At 41.1% G+C, this 16,236-nt stretch overlaps 1 protein-coding gene across 10 annotated transcripts in view; it reads right to left on the minus strand.

Annotated features, from left to right (window-relative positions):
- The window catches only part of TUBGCP3 (tubulin gamma complex component 3), a 103,832-nt gene that overhangs the window by 33,006 nt on the left and 54,590 nt on the right, over window positions 1-16,236 (minus strand). For all 10 annotated transcript variants that reach the window (XM_003832096.4, XM_008957465.4, XM_063595875.1 and 7 more), the window contains 5 exons: window positions 10,054-10,164; window positions 9,622-9,730; window positions 4,573-4,762; window positions 2,136-2,271; window positions 1,226-1,294 (listed from right to left, as the gene is read on the minus strand). In XM_003832096.4, the coding sequence (XP_003832144.1) occupies window positions 1,226-1,294; window positions 2,136-2,271; window positions 4,573-4,762; window positions 9,622-9,730; window positions 10,054-10,164 (615 nt within the window). The remainder of the gene's footprint in view (window positions 1-1,225; window positions 1,295-2,135; window positions 2,272-4,572; window positions 4,763-9,621; window positions 9,731-10,053; window positions 10,165-16,236) is intronic.

Here is a 16,236-nt window from a genome sequence, read left to right on the forward strand (position 1 = left end):
CAGACATGGTGGCTTGTGCCTGTAATCCTAGCTACTTGGGAGGGTGAGGCAGGAGAATCGCTTGAATCTGAGAGGTGAAGGTTGCAGTGACCCAAGATTGTACCACTGCACTCCTAGCCTTGGTGACAGAGTGAGACTCTGTGTCAAAAATAAATTAAATAAATAAATAATTTGTTAAAATATCACACTGCTTTTTGCATTGTAACTATTTTAAATTGTTTAGGATATAAGTCAAAAGAGAAAAAGCTAATTTGAATATGATGAGAAATTAAATTTAAGAGAAGTTATACACTTAAAATATAGTAGCTTTGATCAATAAAGGTTACACACCAGGAATTTATGTGTAAAAAGGAAATTGCACCAGCAGTTCCCATCTCACTGTAGACAGGAGAGACACACTTACCAGTGGCAGGTTTCTTACCCCCAAGAGGAAAGAGGGTGAGTGTGCCCTGATGCAATTATTGCAGCAGCGTGATATGCACCCTGAGAGGCGGGAAAACAGCACGAAGCAGGTTCTACCAGAACCACCGAGAAGAAATTTTAGAGCCCAACTATATTCCTTCTCAACAGAATACTTTTCCCAATACCTCAAAGAAATGCAATGTCCTTCTTCAGTATTTCAGATATAAAACTGACTGAAGTAAGTTTAGAGGGTGTCTTGGTCAAGGAAATTTATTCAAGTCTGAATAGTTTAAAAATGAGCACTAAAAGGAGGCATTTTAATTGCCGACATGTAAAAAGACAGCTTTCCTGGTCAGCCTTTTATAACGTGGTAACTGTTATGTAGGTAAAAGCACTATGAACAAAGTACAGCTGCTTCCTCATCGGTTTAAATGAATACTAAATACCAAATTTTATCTAAGTAGTAAAAATATGATTCCTGTAAAATACACTTTATAGTTCCTTTCACATTATCCTAAACTAGTTGCCACAGTATAAGAATAATGGAAGAAAATGAACAGTCCATTTATTAAGGAGTTGCTGAAACCTATGATAGAACAAATGATATTTTTAAGAATTTTTAAAATAGAGCATTTCAGTACTCATTAATAATCATTTAAAACACACACACAATTCTGGCTTAAGTATTCATTCAATGAGTAGATCTTAGATGTCGAGTGATCACTTGAATTAGAAGTCCCCAGAGAAGAAAGCCAATTTCAAACAAAATGTTTAACAATCTTAATAGCTGTAAATACTATAAAATGATGCAGGATAATCTTACAGTTGCAATTGGTCCGTCAACATGATAATCGAGGCTGAAGACATCCCATCCAGTGTCACCTGGAGAGACCTAACAACAGAAACAAACACGTAATTGCAAGACCTTAAGCTTCTTGCTGAAGAACTTGTTAACGCAAAGAAAAAGCAGTAAAATAATGCCAATTGTTAAAAACTGCTCAACAGTTCTGAGTGCATCTTCTTGTTAACTTCTACAACCTCACCAATTAGGCAATAATGAGCACACAGTAGGTGCTCTGCAAACATCTAGCAAGGCATGGTGTATTTCTGAATGAATATTGTGACTATGTGTTTAAAATTCATCACCATTTGCCTATGACGAAACCCCACTGCCTCTAAATATGTTCCAAATCTTTTTATTCCAAGATGACTCTTGCAATATTTTAAGAAAACCAACCGTTCTGCTAATGATCTTCCATCACAACTAAGTAAATAGTGGGTTTATGTTCATAATAACCACACCCTTAAGAAAAGTCATGTCCTACCAAACTGCAACTAAAAACATCCATTTTCTGATAAATACCATCGTACACCATGTCTTGTGCTCCTGTTGGATTTACTATGAGAAGAAAGCACCATTTTCTAAGCATCTGTGATATGCTGCCCAGCACAGGGCAAGGGTGTCATGCGTTTTCTCCAGCTTAAGCCTAGCAGCCCTGCAAGGCTCCTCGCTGCAAGATGGGCAAACGGAAACCCAGATGGTGGAGAGAGAGCAGATGTGCTGACCAGGCAGTAACAAGCCACAGAGTGGAGTTCCTACTCAGGCTGCCCAGTTTCCAGAAACATAACGGCTAGCTGTGCCTGAAACAACATGGAAAACACTCGCTAGAACACCCCAGCCCAGTGGGTCCTCGGTGCCGGGGCGGCGTTCCCAACACGCAGAGCCGCAGTACCTCCAGCAGCCGCACGTCCAGCCTTCGCAGGATCTCAGGACTGTCAAACTGTGCGTTGGTGGCTCTGACAGCGGTTTCTAGAATTCCAGTCAAGTTATGCTGATACAAAGTCGTAGCTGGACGGACAAGTTCTGGTCTTAACAAATTTTTTAAAAATTAAAGAAAATATTACTTCAATTCTTAATGAACTTTAAAAAACGTATAAACTATTAAAAGTAAGAGTTCAAATTATAAAAACTCAAAAGACAAATGGGACCAATACAATAATGCGGCAACAAAAGCTTCAGAGCATTAACTGCAAACAGGGATTACTAATTATTGTGGAGTTACATTTCTTTAAAATCTGAAAAATACTGATTTTGGCCAGGAACATTTGCTCAAGCTTGTAATCCCAGCACTTTGGGAGGCCAAGGTGGGAGGATCACCTGAGGTCAGGAGTTTGAGACCAGCCTGGCCAACATAGTGAAATCCTATCTCTACTAAAAATACAAAAATTAGCCCAGCATGGTGGCGGGCACCTGTAATCCCAGCTACTTTGGAGGCTGAGGCAGGAGAATCGCTTGAACCCAGGAAGCAGAGGTTGCAGTGAGCCAAGATCGCGCCACTACACTCCAGCCTGGGTGACAGACAGAGCGAGACTCCATCTCAAAAAAAAGAAAAAAAAAGAACTGATTTTGATTCAGCTTAAATTGAAAGTACTTAAATGTGCTATACATGTTAACAACGTTTTCAAACTTCAGACTGGCCTATGAGTAGCATGAGCTGATGTAATTTCCTTTTAGACCCAATGGGAAGAGGAGAGGCCTCCATCAAATCAAAGCAATTAGGTACATGGATGTCATGATTCTAAAGGGCCAAGAAACACTACACTTTCAGCAAGCATTTCTTGAGGGTTACTGATATCTGCTTTTATAAATATGAAGCTAACACGTCTCTAATCGGGGGTGACCAAGTTAGGAACACCACTAATCAACTCAGGTAGACGTGTAAGCTCTACAAAACACAGGGCAGAGACAAGGTGAAAAAGACACACAACGTCAAATAAACCTAAAAACTAGGAACTTAAAATACGACATTGAGGAGAAATGAATTTTTCATTTTATAGCAGGCATGTGATACTTTCAACATTAAGATTGGGCACAAGGCAAATGCATTCAGCCGGCTCTATGATGTGACCTATGACACCATCAGTGTGCTCCAAACCTCACTTTGGCTCCTCATCTCCATCTGCACCAACTGACCCACATACACACCCCATGCCCCCATGGCAGTAGAGAACATTTCCCCTTTAAAAGCTCATCACCACTCATACTTCAAACAGGTGTTGACCTCATCACGACCAGCATTTACTGTACTAGTGAACTTTCTTTTCTTACAAATGTGTTAGCAGGCATCAGCTATGACTAAGGCATGAGCATGTCACAAGCCAGCTATGGCTGTGTACGCCTCAAAAAGCCACATGAGTTTTCACACGGGAGACTGGCTTCTGGCTAGAAGGTAGGATGTAAGAGCTTGCATGTCTCAAACAGTGCTTCTCAATGTGTAGTCCCCACAAACGCAGCATCACCAGCAGCTGGAACTGGCTGGAAATGCAAATCCTCTACCCCACACCTGAGAATCTCATTCTCTGAAGTGGGCCCACAAGCTACTGCAGCAAGCTTTTTAGTCTGTGATACACTGAAACTTGAGGACCTGAGGCCTAAAACAATTGCTTGGGGAGCACTGGCAGGGTTTAAAGGTAAGTTACTATTTTGTGTCTTAAAGGGAACATTTATCTTACTTTAAGTGTCCTAAAAGGAACACCAAAAAAGAAGTTTCATTCTTCTAAACACTTGGGTGAAAATCTCCAGGCCCAGGCTGTGGACCCCTGGGATGCTCATGCCCAGGCTCACGCTGCCTGGGCCGGGGTCTGCACTGTCTCTAGACCTAGAAGCATAGCAGGCTCTGGTCCAGAACTTGTGGAGAAGGACATACATTTAACTCTGGAAGGGAAGATGCCATGAGAAATGTCAGGGAGCAAAATGAAAAGGTCATAGTTTCATTTTTATGTGAACATTAACTACAAATATAAAAGTAAAATTCAACTTTAAAATATATATTTTATTTTTCAGCTTTATTTCAAACTCAAGCTAAAGTTAATTGTGATTAGACCAACTCTTCATACATGAAGACTGTAAGCCCCACAGTTTTGGAAAGAAATGCCAGTTTCTCTTATGAATAAAGCACAGAACATGACAATGATGCTCTGCTGATAACCAGAGAAAAATGAAGGGGCTTTACCTTTTGAAAATTTTACATTCTTTTCAGATTTTATTTTAAAAAGTATGCTCGAAGAATTCAACTCATTTTCTTTTAATATAATTTATTCTTTTAAATACAAGATTCCTTATCATGTCAAATATATTACTTATTTATAGAAATCAAAATAGTGCCTTACTTTAGCAAGTCCATTAAGTGCCTTATAAAGTCTCCTTGACCAAGAAGCAGGTACCGCCTCATTGCCTGCATGTGGTCCAGCAAGCTGTACTTTTTATTGAGAACATCCAACAGGTATTTGCTGGTCTCAAAATAAGCAGCATCAATCTTCCCCTGAAATGCATTTTCCAAGTCTGTGAATAGGTCTGCAGCTGTAAAGAACAACAGGGAAGAGCACACATGCATATGTAATTTGTATTTCCACAGAGGAGAAATGAAGGCACATACATCCAGACTCAGGGCCAACCACTGCCTGTGGCATCAGTAACAGACTGACCGCAGGCACAGACAGCTGGACATTCCACAAAGGAGACCAGAGCCCTAAGACCACACACATGAAAACAATTCTGCCAGCTGGGTTCACAGCAGACACCTACATGTGTGTCTTCATGATTTCCAAATCCCTTAATACACTGTAACTAACCGTAAATCTCACCAAAACACACTGGTAATAGGGCAAGTCAGTGCTGAGTCACCCGTCCATACCCATAAGATGTTTCCATAAATTAGTCTTAAGACCAAAACAGCACATGCAAATAAGCTTTGTGAATTGTACAACTCGCAAAAGTTGAGTAGTAGTATCATGCACCATAGAGTGAAGTCTACGGAGATTGGTGGAGATGTCTAGGGGACAAAACCAGATTGTCACCAATAAAGACGCCTGACTCTAAGCAGTAACATAGCGGAAGAAAGCATTTCCATAGCTTTCTATTGAGAAGAAATCGCAGGTGGAGACTATACACATAACAGAGCTTCTTACAGTGCTGATTTACATCTGCAAAGCACAAAACCATTTTTAAAACTTATATGAATACTTCATTTCATTAAACCCATAATAATACTTAAGCTAGACAATAACCCCAGTGGGAGGAACAACCTCAGACTGAGAGAAGGCAAAATGCTAGCTGAAGACTAAGCAAGGACAAGAAAGGCGAGATCTTCTGATTCAGAGTTTAAGTCTCTTTCCACTGAGTTACCCAGTTTAAATATACCAGAAGACTCTTAAGATTTGTTTGTCCTTCCGAATAAGAAAGCAGTTAAGACAGGCCTATTTTAGTGTTGCTATTATTCCAATTACACACTAGTAGCAAACAACTAAGATGCTCCCAGTGAAGAAACTGTAGTTATCTGAGGATGAGTGAGGTCTGCCTGGAGTCACGACACCACGGAACCCCTTGATGAGCTCACCACAGTCCTGTTTTAAGGGCATGGGGTTGTATTTCCGTTGATCTACGTAGTTTTAATGACATAAAGATTTTTCTCTAGAAATGTTTTCATTACACCTTTGTTTGAGTCATTAAAAATTTTCATTCCAAAGAGAAGGTTTGAATCAGTCTTAGCCCAAAGCAGCCTATGAAGACACAGAACCCAGAGCCTCCTCGGAACTCTCTTTGCTCCTTCAGGGTTGAGGCATCTCTCGTGCTCCAGTTTTTAAATTTTCACTATTTATTCTTTATTCACACTTTTAAATCTTCATAACCTTTTCACAGATAAAGATGAATTTGACATGTTCTCCTGTTTTTTGACCATTATTAGGAGTCTTTTAGGATTTGCATCTTCTGTCTTCCCAGTTACACTATAAATACTCAAGAGCAGAAACTTTGCTCTCCGCAGACCCTGGCAGCCATGGACAGGATGACGGGGACCACAGGAGTCGTCACAGAGAAGCAGCAGCGTCAGCAGCAGCAGCGCCCCGTCACCCTCAGCATCTGCAGGGGACCAATCCCACGACCCCCACAGACACCAAAATTCCCTGATGCTCAAGTCTCTTCTACAAACGGAGCAATATTTGCACCTAACCTACACACATCTTCCCATATACGGTAAATCATCTCTAAATTACTTATAATATCTAGCGCAATGTACATGCTATGCAAATAGCTGTTAAACTGTCTTGGTTTTTTGTGTATTTTTTTAGTGGCTGCCTTTTTTTTAAGTGTTTTTGATCCTCAGTTGATTGAATCTGCAGATGTGGGGCAGTGGGTATGGGGGCCGCCAGCAGCACAGCAGACGCGGTGCTCACACAAGCAGCAGCAACCTTCATGGAGAGCCTCCGGCACAGCAGGCGCATGGGGACGCCCTGTCCCAGGCACAGCCCATGTGTGCGCCGCCTTCTCTAGGAACTATGAAAGGTCACAACTCGAACACAACTGCTCTCCTGGTTCTTCTTCCTTCCACCTCTTCAGTGTAGAAGCATTTCCCCAAAATCTGTATTGGATCACATCTATCTCTATTCCAGGAACTAATCTGGGGTCTATGTACCCCCCCACAAAAAAAATACATGTAAAATTATGTCTGAATGCTAAAGGGTGAGGGGGCCATGGCTCTCACACGCCTGGAAAGGGTGTCTCCCCTGGACCACACGGGAGCTCTTGCTACACCATCCTGCCTTGTCCTGAGTTACCATGGTGAGATAAGTGCTTCCAAAATCTCTATATTCGGCCCTGACTTTTAACCAGAGTTTCAGTATAGCATTTCCAATACATGCTGGAAGCTTCCACTAGTAAGTCCTCTCAGCTACTGAAAACCAAATTGCCCTAAATGACACTCCTCTCTCAGTGCTATGCTCTCCCGAAATCCCCTGCTGCCCTTCCGACTTGGCCTCATGAGCTCAGAGTTCTAGTGCCATCACTGACTCTTCCTGATCCCCAGCCCTCCCGTCCAGAGAGCCAAGTCCTGTTAAGAGAACATCTGTCATTCCAGTAACACCTGTAGCTAAAACCACACCCAGTAACCTATCCTGCTTCCTACATGAGGTCCTAGTCTGTGTCTCTTTAGTCTGTCACATTATTAAATAATAACTTTTTATTTTCACTACAATCTTTAGATAAGTCTAATTCGTCCTATTTCTCTTCTGCACTTCCATGCACATTATTCCTTTGTCCTGGGCTGCACGATAACCCACAACCAAATTCTCCTCCTTCTCCATGGACAGTGCAATTCCTGCCTCTTTCCAAAGCCTTCCTGTTGAGCCTTGCCTGAAAATACCCAAAGCGCTTCACCTGCACATCTCACGTCCCTGATCACTTTCACCTTTATTACTGACTACTGGTTATTTTACTACGCATCTCCTCTCCAAGACCAGACTAATAAGCTCATGAAAGGAACAGTCATGGTGAAGTCATCGTCTCTTTCCTGTAGCTACCACAGTGTCCTACGCAAAGTAAACCTTTTGAATTAACCATGACAATATAAATAGCAAATACAGCCAAAACTGGAGAGCTATAAATATAAGTTAGCCATACACAAAACATCATGAAATTACTGAGGGTGGGGCAGGCGGCAAATGGGGAAAAGGAAGAGAACGAGGGAAAGCCTCAGCACTTCCCACAGGTTGAACGCTCACGCGACATTCTGAATGCAATAAACACAATAAGTGCAATAAGTCCTGGCTCTTCTCCAAACAAAGCCTTTGCATCCCAAAGAATAGGCTACCATTAGCAATATTTTTTCTGTTATTTCTTATTTTGGCACACTGCCACTTTATCATTTTAAAACAGCTATACCTATTCCAACACTTACTGTATAACTCTGTATAAAAAGGAAATTAAAAATTTACACAGTACTATATATATACATACATAATACTATGTATTAAGGTGCGTCAGAGAGTAATTCTAATAATCTATAAATCCTATGGTACAAAAAATACTTTTAAGTAATCTGTAATATCAGCACATCATCATCACCTCCACTATCATCACCGCTATCACCATCATCATATCATTACTATCACCATCCATCACAATTATCATTGTCATTACTATCATCACATCACCATCATCATTACCACCATCATCACCATCACTATCATCACCACCATCACTGCCACCACCACGCCATCATCACCACCCATCCCCATCATTATCACTATCATCACACCATCACCATCATCACCACCATCATCACCATCAACACCATCACTGCCACCACCATGCCATCATCATCACCGTCACCACCCATCTCCATCATCACTATCATCACACCATCACCATCATTACCACCATCATCACCATCAACATCATCACCATCACTGCCGCCACCACGCCATCATCATCACCGTCATCGCCACCCATCCCCATCATTATCACTATCATCACACCATCACCATCATCACCACCATCATCACCATCAACATCATCACCACCATCACTGCCACTACCACGCCATCATCACCACCCATCCCCAACATCATCACATCACCATCATCACACCATCACCACATCATCACCATCATCATCATCATCACCATCACTACCACCAGCACACCATCATCATCGCCATCATCACCACCCATCCCCAACATCATTACTATCATCACACCATCACCATCATTACCACCATCATCACCATCAACATCATCACCATCACTGCCACTACCACGCCATCATCACCACCCATCCCCAACATCATCACATCACCATCATCACACCATCACCACATCATCACCATCATCATCATCATCACCACCATCACTACCACCAGCACACCATCATCATCGCCATCATCACCACCCATCCCCAACATCATTATCACTATCATCACACCATCACCATCATTACCACCATCATCACCATCAACATCATCACCATCACTGCCACTACCACGCCATCATCACCACCCATCCCCAACATCATCACATCACCATCATCACACCATCACCACATCACCATCATCATCATCACCACCATCACTACCACCAGCATGCCATCATCACATCCGCATCATCCATCCCCAACATCATCACATCACCGTCATTACACCACCATCATTACCCCCATCATCACCATCAACATCATCACCACCATCACTGCCACCACCACGCATTCATCATCGCCATCATCACCACTCATCCCCAACATCATTATCATCACATCACCATCATCCCCATCATCACACCATCACCATCACTACGTCATCAACATCACTGTTACCATGAGTATCACCATCCTCACATCATCATCAACATCACACCATTGCCATCATCACCACCCCACCAGCATCATCATACCGTCCTGGGGTGACTCTGCAGACTTGGTCACAGCTATCATCTTTGTAGTGGGAGTCTGATCATGACAAACTTGGTGCAAGAAATTTATTGATTTTCCTATCAAAAGGACCTAAAAAGAAAAACATTCTATGATTACTTTTATGTAAATTTAAAACGACTGCCCAAATCTACAAATATTCATAAGCTACAAATTGGCTATTGATTGAAAACCAACAAGAGCATCTGCTACAGTATGGAGTGAATTCTAGTAACTCAAAGATATACTGAACACATACTATACTGATGTATTCAATTAACATGCACTTACTTCATCTCCAGAACATTAACAATCTCAAAACGCATGAAATTTTAACTGAAAATTGGTTTTGTCACATAATCTAAGTATACATAGCCATAAAACATCAAAATCACAAAAATCTCTTCTAATCCTACCTTCCTAGACTGATCCATCGTAATAAACGAAGGAATCATCGATTTCCTCAAAGTATACTTGTCGTGCCACAGTCGATCTGTTTTAACTGTTGGATCTGATGCTACAAAAAACTGAAAGCAAAGGGGCATGGAAATGTTCAAGAGTGATATTTATGGCAAAATATTAACCAACAGCAACATCAAAGAGTAAGTTATTCTAGAAAGCCAAGTTCTCCAGACACAGGGAGTCTTACCTATTTATACAATAAAACTTGTATGAAACACAGAAATCTCTCTAAATTGGAACTATGTATTTCCTAAACTTTTAAAACTAAAGTATAACAAAAACAAGTTATGTCTTCCTTGGAGATTCAGAATGTCCATTAGTGCCTCTGCAGCATAATACTGAGGCTTCCTGGGCCACACGGAGCTCTTCCTCAATAACGGTGCAGGCTTTTGGGGTTCCCCTCCCTCACAGGCAGCAGCTGTGTGTCTCCTCCCATCAGTCTGCCTGCCCTTGCAGTCTCTCTTTTGCAAAGCCCCAAAGCCTGGAAAACAGAGGTGCCCAGGCCGGCGTCCTCTCTTCACAGACAAGTCCCAAGCTCTATGGGCAGACCTTGCTGTACATGTACCCACGTGTACAAGGGGCCGGCACCAGCCAGGTGGCATTGTAGAAGTGACCCCTGTGTGGCTCCCCCGGGAACCATCTGTGCTCAGGAGCTTTCTTCCTCACTGGCAAGCAGCTCCCCCGCCCTGACCCTCACGGGCACCTACATCACTGCCGTTAGAAAGGAAACTGAGCAGTAAGGAGAAAATTCTATTGCTGTTGCTTCCAGTTTATTTCCCACTACAACAATGCAGCCATTCTCATTTTTCAATCATACACCCTAATAGAATTGCACTTTTATTTCTATAAACTTGTTTTATAAAAGCACAACTGCTGAATTAAAGTAGCTTTTAGTTTTTATAGACAATGCCAGGTTTCCTTTCCACACAGCTGTGTAGACTGACGCTCCCACGGGCAAGATGTCCTGTTTTTGCATCCTGGCTCATTTTAGATTTTGCCAGTTAGGTGGAATCATGGTTATCCTATATTGCTGTCATTAACCAAAAATGAAGCCGAGCATATTTTCATAGTTCTAATTGCCATTTGCTTTTCTTCTCCTGTGAATGGTCTTTTCATGCCCTTGACCCATCTTGCTATTCATTTTGTTCTCTCATCAATATACAAAAATTCTTTGTACATTAGGAATAGTGACGATTTGTGAATCATTAAATATTAGAGATTTAATTTTTCCAAGTTAATCATTTGCCATTTATAGTATGGTCCATATTTTAGTTCTGATCTATTTTTTTGTTATATGTAGATAAATGTCAGTCTTCGTTTATGGTTTCTGAGTTTCCTGTCTTCCTAAGATCTTCCCATTCCTAGATTATGAAAATATTGTCCATCATGTTCTTTCAGTATTTCTACTGAGTTATTTTTATTACCTAGATCTTTTTTTTTTTTTTTTTTGAGACAGGGTCTCACTCTGTGGCCCACGCTGGAGTACACTGGCATGATCTTGGCTCACTGCAACGTCTGCCTCCCCAGCTCAAGCCATCCTCCCACCTCAGCCTCCCAAGTAACTGGGACCACAGGAGCACACCACCATGCCCGGCTAATTTTTTGCATTTTTGGTAGAGACAGGGTTTCACCATGTTGCCCAGGCTGGTCTCAAACTCCTGAGCTCAAGCGATCTGCCTGCCTCAGCCTCCCAAAGTGCTGGGATTACAGGCAGGAGCCACCATGCCCGTCCTATTACCTAGATCTTTAATTCCTCTGGAACTTGGTATAATCCTGGCACACAGTATGTTATAAGGGGGAAGTCTACGTCTTCTCCTGGATGGCATTTTTTTCTTTCCTGGCCGAGCCGGCCCCATTTAATGAATACACCATCCTTTCCTCTGAGCTAAGGATGCCTCATCAGGAATTGTTAATATCACCATAATTAATTATATCAACAGATTAAAAGAGGAAATCATTTGACTATATCAAAAAATGCTGAGGAAGCATCTGATAATGCCTCTATTTACATTCTCCAATGATGACCAATTCGTTTTTTATGATCATGAGAGCGTGGATTTAAGCGTATCCAGTGCTTCCTCCATCACAGTTATGCTCTTCCTGGGGCTCCCCATCTCCTATGTGGGGCGGGGGAGCCTCTTCAAGCCGCTCCTGAGTCCACACTGGACCCCAGTGGTCTGCCCTACTTTTCTGCTATAGATGGTGCTCTAGGCTTAGCTCTGTTCCTCCCAATACCTAGAATCAGCCACTTCTCCAAGGAGCCCTACTTCCTTTGAGGGAGAAATGGTACCGGGACCATGACCTCAGCACTTGGCAGTATTTTCAATTAAAAGCCAGCAGGCCTAAGAGTCAGCACTGCCCTGTGATGCATGGCAGCTGAGTTCTCCAGTCAGACTGTAAAACACATTTCAGTCGTATCACACCCAAAGTGCCTTTTTGGTGATCTTTCCATAAATTCCAAATATCTTTAAAAATTACACAGCAATACAAAATTAACGATCTCTTAGCAAAATGTAATGGTCAAAAGTAACCCAAGAAGCAAGAGAGAGAAGACCCTGAAAACGGTATCTTCAGAAGAAACTGGAAATATAAAATGCTACCACTAAGGCACAGGGTTACTAACACTTTTTAAGACATAATTCTTAGGTTGCTTAACGTATTCTAGGCCACAGAAATACACATAGGATGGCCTCAGTTGATTTCATGAAACTGGCATAACACTAGCACATGTGATTAGAAAAATACCAAAAATATTACAGGACAGTCTCATTTGTGAATATGAATAAACTCTAAATAAAATGTTATACTTGCATTACTGGAATAAAATATTCTTCGTCAGCATATATTATACTTCTAATATGCTATGCTAAATGTCTTAAAAATAAGGGAATATATAAATGAACTACAAAATATTACCATGTAGTCATTAAAAATAGATTGTTCTTAACTACCACAGCCCTTTCCAATAATCTGATGAAAAGTATAGTTCTTCCCAGGAAAAAATCGCATATACAACTGACCCTTGAATCACACCAATTTGAACTGTGCGGGTCCACTTATAGGTGGATGTTTTCCAACCGACGGCACACACAGAAACTTAGCATCCTCGGGGTGTGAAACTCACTTGTACGGGAGGCCCCGCTTCTGAACCCACAGGTTCCACCGGCCGACTGCAGGACGTGAGTATGTGTGGATTTTGGTATCCACAGGGGTCCTAGAACCAATTCCCCTCGTATACCACGGGACGATTATATTCACAAAATAGAGTTTCAGAGATCATTTTAATAAGCCTTGGTGTCAAAAATTTAATGGCATAAAATAATGTTCATTATTTACTTGAACAAGTTGACAATATACTACGCATACGATACACACAAATACACAGAAAAAAATCAGTATATACAAATATTAACAGAATGTGTCTGGTCCTGACAGGGTTACTGGAGAATTTTAACTTTATCCTCTGTATGTGCTTATGTGATCAACATTGTTTAAACTGCAAATATTTTTCTATTAGAAAAAAAACACTGTTTAATAAAAGAATCAAGTAATTCTAGCCAAATACTGAATACATGCTACCAGTAAATTGTTGTGTTTTTTAAATAACGTCATTTTCCCAGGGCAACCAACCAAAAATGAATTTTTTTCTTTCACAGAAATCTACTTCCAAGAGTAAGTATTTCAGGAAACAAAATTTTAATGATGTCAAAATCTTCTATTTGATCCTTTTAAGGGCCAGACAGTATCAATTATGTACAGCGAATCTCCTGCGTAAGTAGGCACATGAATAAGTGCCAACATTTTTATGACCATAGGGAAGAGGCTGCTACGTTTATTTTCAACTAAAATGTCTTATCTTTAAGTATCAATGTAAATGACTGAAGCATTCACTGATCTATTTTAGCCTTTTGAGATCTATATTGCCCTTCAGGGGTAAACAGCAGTACTATCACGGAGGCGTCATCGACTTAACCTAGACTTCAATTGTCCATGACAGAAATAAGCCCCCGTTGAGTAATCTCGGCAGCGACGAAGTCACCGCGCTCATGCTGGGACTGCTCTGTAGCTTGCCATGCTACAGATTATATTAACTGCAAATAAATTGTATGTCTGTTATTCAGTTAGACAGAAGAGCTCGTTTCTACAGACAACACACTAATTTATCCTAATAGTTGGAGTACAGCCGGATTTTTATCAGTATGAACAATAAAGAAAATTTAAGCCATAAAAAACCTCAGGCAATTCAGGCATGTTTAGAAGTTATGAAAGCACTGCTTCATCTAAGGGCAAAGGAGCATGCAATCACTCCAGCAGCAAACATCTCGTAGCAAGCACAGAGCTTGGGTACGCTTTAGAATATAATTAATTCTGTGAAAAATATAGAGTTATAGAGGGAAAAAAACCAAGGTCAGAATATAATTGCGATACGCTTTTATTTTACTAAGGCATTTTCCACTCAAGGTTCTTTAATTTTCACCATTATGTCAAACGCAGAAAGAATTAAGAAAAAAAATAAAACATAATTGTACCATGATTTCTCATTAATTGCTGGACAAATGCCAAGGCCTCCCTACTAAAAACAGAAATGAAGAGGGTAATTTTCTTAGCAAGCAACTTCTGAGAATCAGATCCATTAATACAGACCATAAAAAATTCCAACTTCAACTTGCCAATCACTCAGGCAGCTACCAAGAGATTTCTCCTAAGGCCACACTTAGATACAATAAAATGGCAACTGGACCAGGGGAATGGGTAAATTGGTCAGATTCTCTGTACAACAAAGGATAATTTACAGGGTAAACTTATAATTACAATATTTCAAGAGGTATGGCATAAAAATTCCAAAACAGTAAGATATTTTACATGGTAAACTTTTAAATTTCAGTAACACAGCAACAGTGCTAAATAGATCCAGAGATATTCTATCTTATCCATACTTTGTGGATCTTCAAATTCAAGAACGTAGAGTTTTAGAATATTATCACAGCATTTAAGTAAACATTTGAATCAAGTCTGGAAATCTAATTTTGAAAGCAAGTTTAATTTTAACTTGACCCATCTTTTCTTGCTGCTAGTTGAAGCACCTAATCTTTACTATCCAAAGGGCAAATGGAAACTGAGTGGTTCTGCCTGTAACTTGAATATATTGGCATAACTTGTTTACCTTAAGTTTATGGGGGAAGAAGCCAGGTTAGCTACAGAAAGGACTCACCATGCAGCTTCTCTAGATAGTAGTAACACAATGGAAAAACTTGGTTTACTTTTACAGTACCTACATTTAAGAGCAAAAAATATAAACTTTTCCCCAAATGCTGAAAGTGCTTTCCAACTTAATCATTCGGAATACCTTCCAAACTCTTATAGCCCTCTACTTTTGTCTGCCTTTGCAAATATACAAGATATAAATAAAATAAAAACAAAATTTAGATACCATTCTTAGCACTAGTGGGCTAAAGGTCTATATCCTTTTTATTGTTAAAAAGTAAAATCCCAGATGTTAGACTTAGAGGCAGCTTTCAATGATACCACAGCAGACATAGCAAAGCCCAGATGTCATCTGGAAGTTTTTCTGTCATCTTGCAGTTGCAAATCAGCCAAGCCCAGAGGCAGCTGGGCAGAGAGGCAGTGCAGTGTTCAGCCATGATTGGCACTCAAAGAGCTTCCAGGAAGGAAGACAGGAGAAAGCCTTCACACGTGGAATGAGCTCTGCTGGGCCATCAACAGAGAGACCGAGAGGTCCCTGAGACTGGCAGGAGCCCAACGCAAGGAAGTCCCCGAGGAATAGCAGTAGGCTCTGGGCAGACACAGCCAAGAGGGAGACGCACCGCGTCCCCATTCAGCAGGCATCCACCGACTCCCAGGCAGGAGGAACTGGAGGTCAAGGTGAATTCAGGCTTCGGGTCACTACAGAAGGTGCAGCTCTCACACCAGCGCCATGCCCAGCCCATGCATCTCTCATGTTTGCAAAAGCACAGGTCAAAGGAAAGCCCTGGGTCCTGTTCCAACTTGGGCCTCCCTTAACCAGGGCCACAGACAGACAGCACAGCAGGGGTCTGTGGACTTGGGAGGAAAAATAATCTCATCTTTATTTTCACTAACCTCACTAACCTCACTAACCTCTATCTGAAATTTATCTC

Source organism: Pan paniscus, chromosome 14 (genome assembly GCF_029289425.2).
Source record: "Pan paniscus chromosome 14, NHGRI_mPanPan1-v2.0_pri, whole genome shotgun sequence".
In the NCBI taxonomy this organism is placed as follows: domain Eukaryota; kingdom Metazoa; phylum Chordata; class Mammalia; order Primates; family Hominidae; genus Pan; species Pan paniscus.